This window comes from Phycodurus eques, chromosome 12 (assembly GCF_024500275.1).
Source record: "Phycodurus eques isolate BA_2022a chromosome 12, UOR_Pequ_1.1, whole genome shotgun sequence".
Taxonomy (NCBI): Eukaryota; Metazoa; Chordata; class Actinopteri; order Syngnathiformes; family Syngnathidae; genus Phycodurus; species Phycodurus eques.
The window spans coordinates 12,226,534-12,243,235 of NC_084536.1; the positions used below are offsets into that span (position 1 = coordinate 12,226,534).

The following is a 16,702-nucleotide window of genomic DNA, read 5'->3' on the forward strand; positions in this document are numbered from 1 at the left end:
CATTAAAAATGGATTTTTCCTTCCCATGGTCACACACTGAAGCTGAAGTCCACTCCATTCGCATATAATCACTCTTCATGTGCCCGCTGTGGCGCAGTGGGGAAAGGGCAGAGAAGCGGCCCTGGCTGTGTGTCAACACACCCGCCCTTTCCTAAGTGACTGCAAGGGTTAGTCTACGTCCAGTGTGACTTTAAGGCCCCATGCCGCCATGCTCCCTGAGTTGATATTCATATTTATGAAATATTCATCAGGCTATTTAAAGTCACACCGTTGCCACATTTTATACTACGAATATTTATCCTTGACTTACCTTTTTGGCCTTTTTCCAAAATGATTTAGCCCTGACATGCAAGGTTGGATCAAATTTTTGTTTCAATTGCTGTTGCTGTGGACCCATCCAATGACACATACTGTCTGTGCTCAGCTTGTACAGCTCTCGGATAGAATGATACAGTAAATATACTGTATAATAATCCTTTTTGCATTTATAGTAAAATTGTTACTAAATGTGGTTGAAAATTAGAATATGGTTTTCTTTATGTAATATTAAAGTTGCGAGTAGAAGAACAGGCGTTATGCCAATTTTGTTTTCATAGCAAAGCCCCAAAATGCTTATCAAAGTGTGACTTCATGCTAAAAATGCTCTGCAATTAAGCCTCCCCCATCAATCTAGAGTACCCGCTTCCAACTGGGGCTCATTTGGGCCAAGTCCCTAGCAGGAGTCTGTCAAAGTACAAGCCCTGGAATATTCCGCAAATGGCTGCTTCAAAACAAAATGACTTATTTCCAGTTCTTTTTCCCTGGAGACTTTTTCATGTGTGCTCTTATGATAGACAAGTCGTACATACATTTTCACTCGGGATGGGATGGTACTCGGTTCGGTATGCTCTGCATGGTACAATACGACCTTACGGACCACGTTTTTTTCAGTTTTTGCATTGACGCTGTGCGTGTGTGTGCATGAGCCTCTTCCGCGTTCACCCTCACAGTTGTAACTGAATCTGAGTTTGAAGTGTAATTCACGGTTGAAAACCACTACCACGAGCAAAAGATGTGAGGGTTGAAAATTTTAAGAAGCACCGGTGCTAAATTAATTCTGGTTTCATTGTTGAATACAACGACCAGGGAGTGACACATTTTGACAGATGTTTTACTGTCTGCAAGCAGCATTGTTTGGAACATGTCCTGTACTTTCAAGGTAACACAGACAATTTGATCAAACTTCTCCTGTGTTCATATTGTGATTGTGCGAGTATTTATACATCCCCAAAATCTTAGTAAATCACTTACAGCTCTGTGGAAAATTAAGACACCACTCCAAAATCATCACTTTCTCTGACTTTGCTATTCAAAGATATGTTGGAATAATTAAGTTAGTTAATGAGTGAGTTCATTTCTTACAGAGCTTTATAAAACTGTAATGGAGAATTTCATACAGTATTTGATATTGTATAACTGGTTTTAGTGTGTTTTATACATTCAACAGTAAATCACAGTAGTTGGTTTACCGGAATTACTTTATACAATACACAAGAAGTGAAAAGATGGAGGTGTGAAGTCGACGGCATGCATTTACACGAGAGGAAGGAATACTACTTTCAGACCTCCCTGTGAGGCCATAGTTTATTTGTTTCTTTCTTTGTGTGGGGAAAAAAGGGATTTCTAAAAAATAATTTTCACTCATGGTGGAAGCACTTCAAACACTTGTCAATATGTGTGCAGATCTGCAGGCGTGGCGCATGCAGTGGACACATTCCTCCATTTGACATTCTGTCCCTCCTCAAAGTACAGTACTCTTCTCTGTGTTGGCTTACTTTTCCATGCATGAGGAGACGGATGGTGAGGGTGACATTGAGGCCACCCTCCGACTGGATTTGGGTTGACTCCATGGCAGGAGAAGGTGAGACCGGATGATGATGCCGGAATGGGGGTCCTCAAAAGGAGATGGAATATGATGGGGTGCCAGCCAGCTAGGCACCTGCCAAACATCATACAAGGACATATTTTTTCATCTTTAAAATATCAAACTTTTCAACAGCCATAGTACTGTACTTTGGTCATTCTAGTCAACATTTGACCACAAACCGTACAAGTCAAACCAAAATATTTCTTTGTTCAGGAAAATTTAAACATAATGGAGGAGGCATGTTGAGGTTAAGTTCCCATTAATAAATATTGTAAAGCAGTGGTTCCCCGGACCCTTTTTGGTCTGCTAGCTGTAGCTTTGGGTCCGCATAATAAATTGCAATAAATTATGATGTAAAATGACTAATTACACCTCCATACCTTAGCTTTAGGCTAATGATAAGCTATGATTGGATTGTGACATGTGAACATTTATCTGACATCCCTACAAGTTATTACATTGATGGTCTTTTTTTTTCCAAGAACAAAAAAGTGCATTTTTAGTGAATTTCCTCTTATTTTTTAGAAAATAAGTATCTTTGCAGAATAAAAGTCCAAATAATACAAGTATCAAGTAGATAAAGGCGGCACGGTGGCCGACTGGTTAGAGCGTCGTCAGCCTCACAGTTCTGAGGACCCGGGTTCAATCCCCGGCCCCGCCTGTGTGGAGTTTGCATGTTCTCCCCGTGCCTGCGTGGGTTTTCTCCGGACACTCCGGTTTCCTCCCACATCCCAAAAACATGCATGAATTGGAGACTCTAAATTGCCCGTAGGCATGACTGTGAGTGCGAATGGTTGTTTGTTCCTATGTGCCCTGCGATTGGCTGGCAACCAGTTCAGGGTGTACCCCCGCCTCCTGCCCGATGATAGCTGGGATAGGCTCCAGCACGCCCGCGACCTTAGTGAGGAGAAGCAGCTCAGAAAATGGATGGATGGAAGTTAATAAAGGTTCGTAAAGTAAAAATTCACTTAACATATGACTAGTCCTTATGTGTTATTGAATGTTCATTCAAGTCACAACAACTAGCGAATAAACCTTCATATCTGGACGTCTGGTCAGCCTAACAAAGAACTGGGATCATTGATGAGAATTCTCAGATTTGAGTGATCCAATCAATTGGGTATGAGTTACTGTTCATAATTTACTCAATAATGACTATTGCCTCGATTGCAGCTGACAAATTATAACCTAACATGCATGTTTTTGAAATGTACGAAGAAGCCGGGGCACCGAGTTCTCTGTAAACACCACACAGGGGTGCAGCCTTGAGCCGAATCCGAACTTCAGAACTCTGAGGCAGACGTACTAACCAATAGGTCACTGTGCCGCCATATAATATATTCTCCCAACTGATGTAATTTTTTTCCATTTGAAAAGCTTTAAATAGTTTTTGTAATCTAAATTCACTTCTTCGTGAACTGGAGCTGTCCAAGTGGAGCTGCCTTGCTACTTTTGCTGCAGAATTAGCTCCCCTGCAATTTGGGTAAAAACTAACTTTGATATTTGTGCATTGATTCAATTTTCTGTGCGCAGCAAATGTTTTAGCAGAGTTACCACAAAATGCCTCTTGCAACAAGCACAAAAAAAACCCTCCTGCAATTTAAATCACAAGTGCATTCTCTGTTCTTTCAATGTTGTACACAGCAAACTGAGTGTGCCGGGCTTCCTCCACAAGGACTGTCTACACTTTCCGAATGGTTAACTGTGAGACTAACAATTGGAATTTATGAGACAAAACATTGTTGTAAGTGACAGAAAAAGGGGCATTAATGATCTCTCCAACACAACAAGCTGATTGCTATGCATCTAAGCTCCGGACAGTTCTAATGAGCATGCAGCCATTGTTTGAAAAGCAAGCTCTAAACCTGTCATATCCAAGAAAAAACAAATTGAAACATTAGATGCACAGGGCCGAAAAAAAATCCTTGAGACAAAATTAGGTCACTTGTGCATTCTCGTCAACAATTTCATGCACAGGAGCTGGAAAAAAATTATTTTGAGAAAATGAGATTCTCTTTGATAACTTCTGCAACTTTGTATTTGTTTATTTGTAAATGACTAACAGCGCATCAGGACAAAAAAGATGCTCTGTGCCACACAGCTTTGTTGCTAATTTCAATTTTCAGTCGTAACCCTAACCCGGAGAAAATCTACACTGTGCTGTCAAATATTTGCCCCAATGGATATACTTTAAAAAAGAATTTAACAGCATGAACGCTCACAAGTTTTGTTTTCTAAACTGAGAACTGTGAGGTGGAGGCGCTAACCACTCATCAACCGTGCCCACTCATATGGTGTGGAGTGAAAAATATTATGAAAAGAAGTCAATGCTGACAGACTTGGCTTCTTAAGATCAATTTCTTTCGAGAAGGTTCTATAATTTGTGTGGGCCTTTGAATCAGTGGGGAGCTTGTTTCAACAATAAACTTCATATCGCATGATAAATGATGCTCACAGGTAGCACTCTCATGAATAACAGCTCTCACGGGGAGAGGCTGATTATCAGCAATTTCTATTTATTGATAATGTACACTGCGGCACACGCACTAATCATAACGACAGTTTTGTGTGGCGCTCCCCTGCACAGTATACATTTACTGCAAACCGCTTTACCTCCATTCACATTGAAAGTCACCATCTCTTCATCATTCTTGGAAGATTTATCACCATTTTCACCATGAAACACTATGAGCTAATTCTGACTGGCAATATCCATCATAAAAAAAGTCCCAAAAAAACATTTAACAGTTTGACAGATACCTCACTTATGGTGAAAAAGATCATTTCATTGAGTCAGCGTAGTATAGTCTTTAATGCAAGCAGGGCACTTTATATTCGGTCTATGATTGTTCTTTGTGAATTTATAATACATCTGGTTTGTAGTCCTTCTTTTGACTGTGGCAATGCTTTTCCAAATGTAGCTTGTAAAGTAAACATGGCAACAGTTCTTTTTCTAATTAAACTTAATGGGCCTATTGAAAATACAGCATTTGCAGTGACGAGCCAAAAGCTATAGTTATACTAATTAATGTCCAATATTAAGCAAGTTTAATGTGAAAAAGACCAACTTTCTGCCACCTGACCTGGCGATTGTTTCACTCTGGGCCTAACCTCCTGTTTAAAAGCTGTCAAATTCCCATATTCATCCATCCATCCATATTCTAGCGTGCTTATCCTCATTAGGGTTGCGGATGAGCTGGAGCCTGTCCCAGCTAACTTCGGGCAAGAGGCAGGGTAGAGCCTTCAATGAACTGAATATGCATGTATTTGGAATGTGGGAGAAAGACCTGAAGAACGCGTAAACTCCACATAAAGCCAGAAACTAGATTCGAACCCCCAATCTCTGAACTATGAGGCGGATGTGCTAACCACCATGCCGATAACACAATAACACAAACACAGTAACTAAATATAGGGGTATTTAGTGATTTAAATTAAGTCTTAAAAAGCATACAATTCAGTGCCCAAAAAACACTATTCTTGTGTTTGCCTGTTTGTTTGAAACTGCACTCTGAGTCCGTGAAAACATATTCTGTGAGGTAACCTTGGCCAGGGTGAACATTTTCAAAAACTTCCTCAGTGTTGCAAGCAGAAAGGAAAGCCAGGATAAGTATAATCTCCATAAATTAGTTATTTAAATTATTTTTTTAATTCCCTACTTTCATTTCAGTTAAAACTATGACTTGGGCTTGCATGGTTTCTTCCGAGATGGAAATATTAATCTTCATATATGTAACACATGAAAGCATCAGCAAATTCAACACAGAAATCTGTACACAAACATTTCTGCCAATTTAAAGAAAGTTAGAACCAAACTGGAAGATCTTTCATCTCCCAAACATACTGCCAAAACAACAAAAGAGTGTATCAGATGCAAGATGTTGGTGGTTTTAGACTAACCAACTTAAGCTCCCAGACTGAAAGCTCCCAGACTTGCATTTTACCTGCCACAAGGGAGAGTGAAAAACAATATGGAGCAAGAATTGGAATGTTCTAGATTGGTCGAGTCAATTCCCAAACTTAAACCAAATATCATAACTGTATGGCGCATCTATTTTAACTCTCTAAAAGGGAGAATGTAGCTGCGGTGAGAGATGTATGAAAACCTCAGGGATTTTTTAATTGACTAGCTTTCAAAACAAGGTTTAACATTACAAAGAGTGAAACTCAAGCGACGTATATCAATTCAAAGCAAAGGATATCAAACCACTGCCATGACTCACCAAAATTTCTGTGGGTGATGTTTTCCGAGGTCATAAAGGACAGCAGAGTTGAGGCAGAGAGATCACACTTAAACACAGCTCAGTCCATCAGCTGTTTGACTTCCTTTTTTCAAGTTGATCAGAAGCCCATGCTGACGTCTGTAAGATTGAAACACACAGTCATCAATATGAATGAGTATACCAGTAGCTTGTTGCATCCAATTCTAAACAATTTGCTTTGCTCGACTTTCATTGTTGCATATTCATTATCTGCAACATTAAATGTAATTTGTGAGCAAAACAACAATTTCAAATCACTCCTGTTCATTAGCAGGGTTATTGGATTACAGTCAACCGCCACATGGATTTTGTCCCGGCCTCTTGACCACAGTGAGATATACAACCTTAAGCTCCTCTGCTCAACGTCACCTCAGGAACATTCTCCTTTTAGACAGCCATAACGTTTTTTTAATTTTTCACATTGTCTCGAAACGTTTTCAAGTGGTATAGTCAGACCAATTGGTTACCACCAATTTAGACAAATATTAATACATTTTCTACACCATATACTCATACTGAACTATCGATACCATCCGATACCGACACTTTAAATGCAATAAAATACAAAATATTGATACTTTTGATACTTCAATCATTTGTGGTAATGCATGTCATTAACAGAAATGATTGCGATCTTGTCTTCAGGTAAATGATGCGCGATTGGTGGCAACTACTTTTTCTTCCGCGAGGGTAAATGCGTGATGCATATGTGCAGGAGTTGTTCACTAAGTCAGTCACTCAGTAGACGATGGCAGAGGGTAAATGAAGTCATGGGTGGCGTTATTTCAGCTCCACAAACAACCAAGACGCGCTTTGTGACGTTTGTAAGGCGCTGTGGTAATACAACAAACCTTGTGAAACACCTCGTACAAAGTATCTGTCGGTATCGCCGATACCAGCTTGAATTTTACTCAGAATCGGATCAGAAAGGAAATCGGTGGTATCGAACATCACTACAGGGCATATATAAACAAACAACAATCCATATTTACATTCAAACCTATGGGTAAGTTAGAGTCTTTGATTAGCCTGTTTTTATCCTGTTTTACACAGTGGGAGAACATGCAGTTCCACACCAGAAGGCCTGAGCCAAGTTTCGAACCTTTGACCTCTACAGGGTATAAATCCAGGGAGTTGACTTAAACAATCCAAATGTGCTCAGCCGCTAAAATCATCCATGGTTCCCCATGGTTAATTTTATGCATCATGACTTCTTATTCACTCTTTTTGTGTGTGCGTGCATGTCTGTACACTTGAGCTCATTAGGTTGCTCATTGTAGCTAACATTGTGGCTGGTAAGTGTATACTGACATAATGATATACGAATCTGGACATAAGGTCATTAAATTAATTGTTGTACCATGGTAAACATATACAGTACTGTAATTCAGTGTACAATATAAGAGGTTAGGTTACTTACTATCAATCCAGACAACTAGAGGGCCTCATTTGCATTTAAATACGTGCACTGGTGAGAGCAGCATTAGGGTGAGTTGTGATATGCGGCTTGTCGATTACATCATAGTCAACACTACGAATACGCCACAAGGGGTAATGTTGACGTGCAGAGATTTAACTCACTGAAATTGTCGGGTCTCTCGTTACATCTCTATGTATGCAAACTTTACTTTTTTCAACATGGAGAGCTGCCTTGTTGCTAACACTGGGTTACAAGAAAAAAATTTAAGTTGTCCATGTTCTTTCAACTGATTCAGAACAAGTTTGCGTCGCTGAATCTGAAAACGACATCTGTTTCTCTTGTTCAGCTCCAGTTTTTATGCCAAGTTGTTAACAGCTTATTAATCAAATGTTACAAAATTTGCTTACTGTAAATGGAATTGGGCGGCACGGTGGCCGACTGGTTAGAGCGTCAGCCTCACAGTTCTGAGGACCTGGGTTCAATCCCCGGCCCCGCCTGTGTGGCGTTTGCATGTTCTCCCCGTGCCTGTGTGGGTTTTGTCCGGGCACTCCGGTTTCCTCCCACATCACAAAAACATGCATTAATTGGAGACTCTAAAATGGCCCATAGGTGTGACTGTGAGTGCGAGTGGTTGTTTGTTTGTATGTGCCCTGCGATTGGCTGGCATCCAGTTCAGGGTGTACCCCGCCTCCTGCCCGATGACAACTGGGATAGGCTCCAGCACGCCCGCAACCCTTGTGTGGATAAGCGGCTCAGAAAATGGATGGATGGATAAATGGAATTGTGGACATTGATGGAAGTAACAGTAAATTGAGCATTATGTCATCATTGTTCAAAATTCAGGGCATGAACCTCAGTGTATTTGAATCTCGAAAGGGAAAAATACCTGTACATGTAAAAAAAAAACATGTGGCCGTAGTTATAAATGTTGACCTGATTGACCAAAACCAATGTGATATTTGGATTCCGCACCTCAAAATTGTCCTAAATAAGCAAAAAAATAACATTTAGACAATAAATGTGTTGTTGAACAGTATAATAATTTGTATAATATACATCCATCCATCCATTATCTGAGCCGCTTATCCACACAAGGGTTGCGGGAGTGCTGGAGCCTATCCCAGCTATCATCGGGCGGGAGTTGGGGTACACCCTGAACTGGTTGCCAGCCAATCGCAGGGCACACATAAACAAACAACCATTCATACTCACATTCACACCTAGGGGCAATTTTAGAGTCTTAAATCAACCTATCATACATGTTTTTTCGGGATGTGAGAGAAACCGGAGTGCCCGGAGAAAACCCACGCAGGCACGGGGAGAACATGCAAACGCCACACAGGCGGGGCCAGGGATTGAAACCGGTCCTCAGAACTATGAGGCTGACGCTCTAACCAGTCTTCCACCGTGATATAAAATACAATATAGAGTATATATAAAAAGGTAGCAGGGTTGAGTTGTGGTTAGTAGTCCTCACCTGAGGTCCTTCAGTGTGTCATTTGTACGTTCTCCCCAAAGGTAAATGGGGATTGGTCCCATCTCACTTGTAACCCTTTCCACAGTATAGAAAAATATATTTTAAATCACTGCCAGCCCTCCCAATTTACATGGATATTGGACTTCAAAAGCAATGGCAGTGAATAAGTTAAAAAAAAAGGCAGCACTGTGTTCAAGTGGTCAGCATGTCTGCCTCATAGTTGAGGGGTTTGAATCTTGTGAGTGTGATATCAAAGTGATGTTTTTTGTTGTTGTTGTTGTTGATTTCAAATTCTTGGTGTCAACCCTGTTCACTACAACTTACTTTGGTATGCTTTCTTCAGTCAGGTTCAAAATGGAACAAGAGTCAGTGTATCTGAGAGACGGGAGAAACAAGAAAATAAATGTAGAATTAATTGATCCTACCCGCAACCCAAGTGAGGATAAGCGGAACGGAAGATGAATGAATGAATGAATGAATAATTGATCATATCCTCTACAGTAAGAAGTCATTAGTGTTACTGTTGTAATCTGTTACTGTGCCATTGTTATTTCTTACTTTGGGAAGTTGAGCTGTTCTGCAGACGACACGGCCCATGGGGGCGGGGGACAATGAGGAGAGGAGATTCTGTCAATGAAAGCAGAGCATTTTGGTTGGAATTATGCTCCTTTGGAGCGCCATCTACCGCCCACTTTGAAGTACACTACTGTATATACTGTCTGGCTGCACATTCCTCTCAAACCGAATGCCTATTTTTTTCCAGGAGGACGTTGCTGCTCTCTGTTGGTACGTTACCAGAAATGCACCACAGTTTTTTCCTCCACATCAACGTAGACTAATAATGTACCACTGAACATTATATAATGTGTCAGATTGAGAAAAATATACAATGTGACAATAATACATAATAGGCTACACACAAGCACAATGAAATGTGATTTTTTTTCACATAAGTGACAACAAAGAGAATAATATGACTGAAACATTCTCATACCTGTTAACTTCAAATTAATTAAAATGTTTTATATCCTTGGGGTTAAGTTGACCTGAGCTACTGATCTCCAGAAAATGATTATTAAAAGGAATTGTATACTTGTGTATGTGTCAGTTTCACTTTGTTTGTAGATTACCCAAATAGCTCTAAATATCTTTCTTAAATACATATTTTATACGGATAAAAAGAGCCTCCAGGTCAAAATGACCCCCAAGAACACCTATCCGTGCAACATGCAACATCATCATCTTCAGTGTATGGAAACTAATTATCCATTTAGCGACATTAGCTCTCCTGTTGCATTTATTTTTGGGGCGCAGCAAAAATGTTCTTGGGTGATTTTGACCCGGGGCGTGTTTGATTATCCAAAAGTGTCACAAAATATCCTCCAAATATTGTAGTAGTATTGTAATATCTCTTTATCAAGTAAATTACTAACCATTTCAATCATACGACATTACCACTCAGGGTTTATTGTATTAGGAGGATAATTTACCTTTTTTTAAATAAAAAAGATGGAAGCCAAACTGTTTTAATGTAAAATATGTGAAATTAACCACTTTGATTGATTGATTGAGGTTTATTTCAAACATGCAGTACAAAACAAAATGAAAAATAACACAAGATCTCCAGTACAGTATAAATATCCCCCACACCATGAACTGCTAGTCCGAAAAGGAAGAGGAAGATGTTAGATTCATTCAGATCCTACTTCTTCACCATTACCTAAGATACATTATCCATCAAGAGGTGTGGTGAAGTTACAAACACATACAACATAGATACAATAAATATATACCGCCCAAAAAATATTGATTCAATTTTAAACTTACAGTATATACATACAACCCCAATTAAAATGAAGTTGGGTCATTGTGTTAAACATAAATAAAAACAGAATACAATGATTTGCAAATTATGTTCAAACTATATTTAATTGAATACACTACAAAGACAATATATTTGATGTTCAAACTGATAAACTTTATTGTTTTTAGCAAATAATCATTAACTTAGAATTTTATGGCTGCAACAAGTTCCAAAAAAGCTGGGACAGGGTCATGTTTACCACTGTGTTACATCACCTTTTCTTTTAACAACATTCAATAAACGTTTGGGAACTCAGGACACTAATTGTTGAATCTTTGTCGGTAGAATTCTTTCCCATTCTTGCTTGATGTACAGCTTCAGCTGTTCAACAGTCCGGGGTCTCGGTTATTGTATTTTACGCTTCATAATGTGTCACACATTTTCAATGGGAGACAGGTCTGGACTGCAGGCCGGCCAGTCTAGTACCCGCACTTTTTTACTACGAAGCCACGCTGTTGTAACACGTACAGAATGTGGTTTGGCATTGTCTTGCTGGAATAAGCAGCGGCGTCCATGAAAAAGACGCAGTTTGGATGGCAGCATATGTTACTCCAAAACCTGTATGTACCTTTCAGCATTATTGGTGCCTTCACAGATGTGTAAGTTACCCATGCCATTGGCACTTACACAGCCCCATACCATCACAGATGCTGGCTTTTGAACTTTCCGTCCTTAACACTCCAGATGGTTCTTTTCCTCTTTAGCCCTCAGGACACGACGTCCACAATTTCCAAAAACAATTTGAAATGTGGACTCGTCGGACCACAGAACACTTTTCCACTTTTTATCAGTCCATCTTAGATGAGCTCGGGCCCAGAGAAGCCGGTGGCGTTTCTGAGTGTTATTGATAAATGGCTTTTGCTTAGTGTAGTAAAGTTTTAAGTTGCACTTACGGATGTAGCCCTGAACTGTATTTACTGACATTGGTTTTCTGAAGTGTTCCTGAGCCCATGTGGTGATATCCTTTACACATTGATGTCGGTTTTTGATGCAGTGCCGCCTGAGGGATCGAAGGTCACGGGCATTCAATGTTGGTTTTCGGCCTTGCCGCTTACATGCAGTGATTTCTCCAGATTCTCTGAAACTTTTGATGATATTATGGACCGTAGATGATGAAATCCCTAAATTCCTTGCAATTATACGTTGAGGAACATTGCCCTTAAACTATTTTCACACGCACTTGTTCAAAAAGAGGTGAACCTCGTCCCATCTTTGCTTGTGAATGACTGAGCAATTCAGGGAAGCTCCTTTTATACCCAATCATGGCACCCACCTGTTCCCGATTAGCCTGTTCACCTGTGGGATGTTCCTTAGAGGTGTTTGATGAGCATTCCTCAACTTTCTCAGTCTTTTTTGCCACCTGTCCCAGCTTTTTTGGAACGTGTTGCAGCCATAAAATTAGTTAATGATTATTTGCTAAAAACAATGACGTTTATCAGTTTGAACATTAACATTATTGTCTTTGGAGTGTATTCAATTAATACAGGTTGAACATGATTTGCAAAACATTGTATTCTGTTTTTATTTATGTTTAAGACAACGTCCCAACTTCATTGGAATTTGCTCCCAGTTTTGTACAACGGAATTAATTTAGCAGTCCATTCCAGGCAGTACATTTCCAAACCAAATGAAGGTTTGGAAATGTACTGCTTGGAATGATAAAATACTGATGTAGGTTAATGGTTTCGAAATCCCCTCAATTACCTGTCTAACTAGTGCCATGTCGATATTACTTTAATTGTATATGTTGATTTCACTTGTTAAGCCAAGCAGAAAAATAAAAAGCTACCTACCCAAAAAAATACTTTTAAGTATTGTTTTTTAAAAATATTTTTTTAAATGGGTCAATTTGACCTGCCACATAACAGGGTTAAGTAGTAAGTACTTACGGTAAGTACCTCTCCTGTTTAAGTATAGTTACGAGTTGTATAGTCCTCTGTGACCTATTCCTCCTAATGTAGAAGACAGGACGGAAATAATGTGAATAATCTTTGGACCCCCTGACACACACATTAAGATAATCCTCAGACGCAGCCATCTAATTTTCCCTGAGCTTTCGCACTGCAGCAAAGGAGTGGTTTGCGTGTCGAGGTCCCTCTGGGTAAAAACTCTATTATCACACAGTGTGAAAGTCAAAGAAAAGGGCCCCCGCTGCGGTCCCCTGACAGTTTTAATATTTAATGATGTAAAAGGCTAATGCTCATTCTCCATAGCGGGGCTCTTATCCTCATTAAATATCCTGACAGTATTATCACCTCAGCTTTGGGTTCTGAAGGACCTGCCCCCGTCATTCACACACGGAAATCAAACACGCAGATGAACATAACCCATACGTCCTTTTTCTACGTACACTGCGTGGTCGCAGGAAACTGGAGCCAGCTGACTTTTGGCCAAGCGGTGGCATGCACCCTCGACTGGTTGCCAGTCAATCGCAAGGCAGCTGTCCTGGCCAATGTTTGTGCAACGGTTCTGATTGATTTTCTCAGCTTTTCCAGCCGTAGACAGCTCTCTGATTTTAACATTGATTCCAATGCTAACTGTAAATGTATTCTGTAAAGGCTAAACCCAAATCAGAGTAGGCGTGTAAGAAATAATTGATAATTAAACATGAGACACACAAACTAATAATCAGGCCGAATTTGATTACATTTTCACTTAAAGGTCAGCAAAAGCCGTATTATCATATGTCTGTAAAACATCCTGCGCTGTGGGTCAGGGTGTTCTAAAAGTGAGGAGAAGAGCTCACAAGGGTTCGCAACTGCAATATAGTTACGATAGCTTCTTCGATTTAGCTTCTTCTAATTCGCCGTCTTGGATGCACTGTGGCACCATACTGCCTCTTTATTAGACCCTCTGATTTTGCAAAAACTTGGTGTTGTTGTGATGTGAAAATTGTGCAAGTGATGGAATAACATTTCGGATGGGCGATTTTTACCGTTTTGTCTCCAATGGGGTGGAAGAATGACCCACTGCCAGAACCACCTTTTTTCTTATGACAATGTTTCTGTTTTGGTTTCTTTAAAATTGCTGTTTTGTATGCACCCCCTAGTAAATAACTGAAGAAAAACATTAAAGGTTGGGGAAAAAATGAATGAATGTACTTCCGAATCAGTTTGGACATTCTAGCATTATTCCAAATTTCTCCATGTTTGCCATATACGAAACCAAAGTCCCATTTTTTTATCTAGGAAGGGCAAGCACAAATTTAATGTCTGTATAGTTTAGGCCACTTTCAAAGTAAAGCTCTATTACCTTCTCCGACAGATGAATGTGCGCGCCATCATTGCTGTCTTTGCTTACAATCTGATTAGTGTGCCAATCTGACGGTGGGGCCGGCAGACCGCCCTGGGTCCCTCGGTGTGGGACATGTCCCGTCCACCGGGCTGCTCTCTGTGGACCGCTGGGCCCGATCCCGCCTCTCGATTGATTGGGTGGGGTCCTCAGCCTTCGCGGTGCGGACACAGCAATTACAGGACACTTCTGTTAGTCTTTGTGCATGTAAAATGGTGTCAATTCACTTGCACGTGTCCGCAGGCACACACCCCTGGGACTCTTTCACTGGGTGTGGGGCCACTCACCTATTGCGACAAATAACTTATGAATATGCAAATTGCTTGTGTATCCCCTCACTCATACTCTCGTCCTATAGACTTTTATAATTTACATAGGCAATCCCACCACACTTCAGTTGTACAGCCGGGTTAACGACCCTTGTCCTGCATGCATCTTCTCCTGTCCTTGTCCTGTTCTAGCTTGTCCTGTCCTTCCCTCACAGGGTGTAGCACTTAGCCCCATGCAACACTCATATTTAATGTTTCATTGTTGTAGATAATCTAATGACTTACTTTTCTCATCCTGTTTACAATTAGTGCTTTGTGTTTTGTCTTCGTTCCGCTCTCCCCTCGAGAAATTGTTTTCTGTTCGACTGATCGACTCTGATTCTCAATAAATGTAAATTATAATACTAAGAAACCACAGCGGAAGCTTAAAAACTCTACTGTGACACAGTAAAACTGTTCCGGCGTAAAAGGGATACAGATCCTCCATTCTGCTTGACGTGCTTGAAAAACAAAAAGTGTGCCAGTCTGACCTGGAAGTGAATTCTTAATATGAATAAAAGTTTTGTGAGATCTCACCTAACTTCTTTTTGCCAACTTACTTTTTTTCATGTCCCCTAAGGAACTTTGTAGTTTTGCTGAAATTGACAAAAACTAAAGCTATACTGCTCACTGGCTATGTGCTGAAACGCCAAGTTTTTCCTCAAAACCAATATGGCGGCTGACATGCCGGACTTCGCAGCAACTTCTAACCATATCCAAGGCAATATTTGGGATTCAGCTTGCTAACGTGCATTGGCGCAAACTTTCAAAATAGAAAAAAAAAAAAAAAAATGCACTAGTTAAAATGATGACTGCCATTTATTCAGATTTACATTATCCCTTTGGTACTTAAAACTTGTTAACAATAGAGGTCTCATGTTATAATGTGAATGTCATCACATGGCCTTTAACTAGTGTATTTATTATTATTTTTGCAAACAATAGCATATTTGTGGGTCTCAATTTGCCCCATTTTGCTCTATTTATTTTAGAAAATTGCTTGATTTCACCCATAGACAGAAGCAGGTATCCCAAACGCCTGGGCAACTTTGAACTATGCAGCTTTCTTGCCTCCCACCATTTAATGACGTCAACGTTTGATGATCAATTCAAGGATTGGCCATGAAAAAGGAAATGTGAGGACCCATGCTGTTTGCTTTGTCTTATTTTTCTGTCTTCATTAGATTGATAAATATTCAACACTACCAGGGAAGTCACTCAACGCACATGGAGAGATTACCAGGGAACGGTTTTGTTTTCACCTCTTTTCCAGCTGCACAACAACATAAATCACGGTTAAAAAAAAAGATAAACATGCTGTTTAGCAAAAAGATAAATATGCAGTCCTCTGTGAAGAATATTACACAACACCCTAAGCATGCAGGCACCAATACATTGTCACGCAAACGCATGCAAACTAAATGCTCAGAGCAAGCAAGCCAACGGCTTATGTCTACAAACACTCTCAGTAGTTCAGCGGTCATTTTATACACACAAAGGCTACTATCAGGAGCTTAACTTGAGTCATCAAGTTAACTTGAGTCATCAAGCCAGGCAAACACCGCCTCGCTCGAATCATAACCCAGACCATCGCTCAAGTCTGGGTTGTGGCCTAAGACTTTGCTTTGAAGTCATTCAGAGTGAAGAGATTGAATGTGCGGAAGATGACTGGGCCTTGTCGTTGATGACGAGGCATTAGTCATGCTGCATTTAATGTGCATCAGCTTTCTCCACTGCTGCCTTTGAATGATTTTTTATTATTTTTTTGCTTTCAAAGTTATCTCAAAACTCAGTAAAAGATGATCAAGGCATAATCCAGACCATGTTCAAACTGCAGTACATTGAACCTCCGCCGACTCACGTTTTCCCCCCCTATGCAACCTATCCTCAGTTATTCACGGTTCTCTGAATATTGGCATTCTTTTTGTAATGCCCCTTGATTGTGCAAGATGGCGCCAAAGCCCTGGCTAATAAAAAAAAAAGCAGTACCAGAACCATAAATCTTGAGTATAATATGCACCCCCAAAATCTGGAATTCCCATCTACCTATGTATAATACTCACCATGGATTTGCTGGTATCCATTCTCAAAACATGAAATATCTGTATTTCCTTAGGTTTGTCAAGGAAATGTTGTGCTCTGTGCGCATGCACTGACGTTTGTGTCGCTTCCTC

At 40.2% G+C, this 16,702-nt stretch overlaps 1 protein-coding gene across 11 annotated transcripts in view; it reads right to left on the minus strand.

Moving 5' to 3' along the window:
• pcbp3 (poly(rC) binding protein 3) overlaps nucleotides 1–16,702 on the minus strand; it is a 54,386-nt gene that overhangs the window by 20,964 nt on the left and 16,720 nt on the right. For 8 of the 11 annotated variants that reach the window (XM_061691765.1, XM_061691763.1, XM_061691761.1 and 5 more), the window contains exons 2-5: nucleotides 9,624–9,692; nucleotides 9,390–9,440; nucleotides 6,130–6,267; nucleotides 1,815–1,978 (exon numbers count right to left, since the gene is read on the minus strand). In XM_061691765.1, coding sequence (XP_061547749.1) covers nucleotides 1,815–1,889 — 75 coding nt within the window. In that variant the 5' untranslated portion in view covers nucleotides 1,890–1,978; nucleotides 6,130–6,267; nucleotides 9,390–9,440; nucleotides 9,624–9,692. Of the gene's footprint in view, nucleotides 1–1,814; nucleotides 1,979–6,129; nucleotides 6,268–7,995; nucleotides 8,028–9,389; nucleotides 9,441–9,623; nucleotides 9,693–14,181; nucleotides 14,219–16,702 lie in introns of those variants that run through there. The other 3 variants (XM_061691755.1, XM_061691757.1, XM_061691758.1) reach the window with 3 other exon arrangements.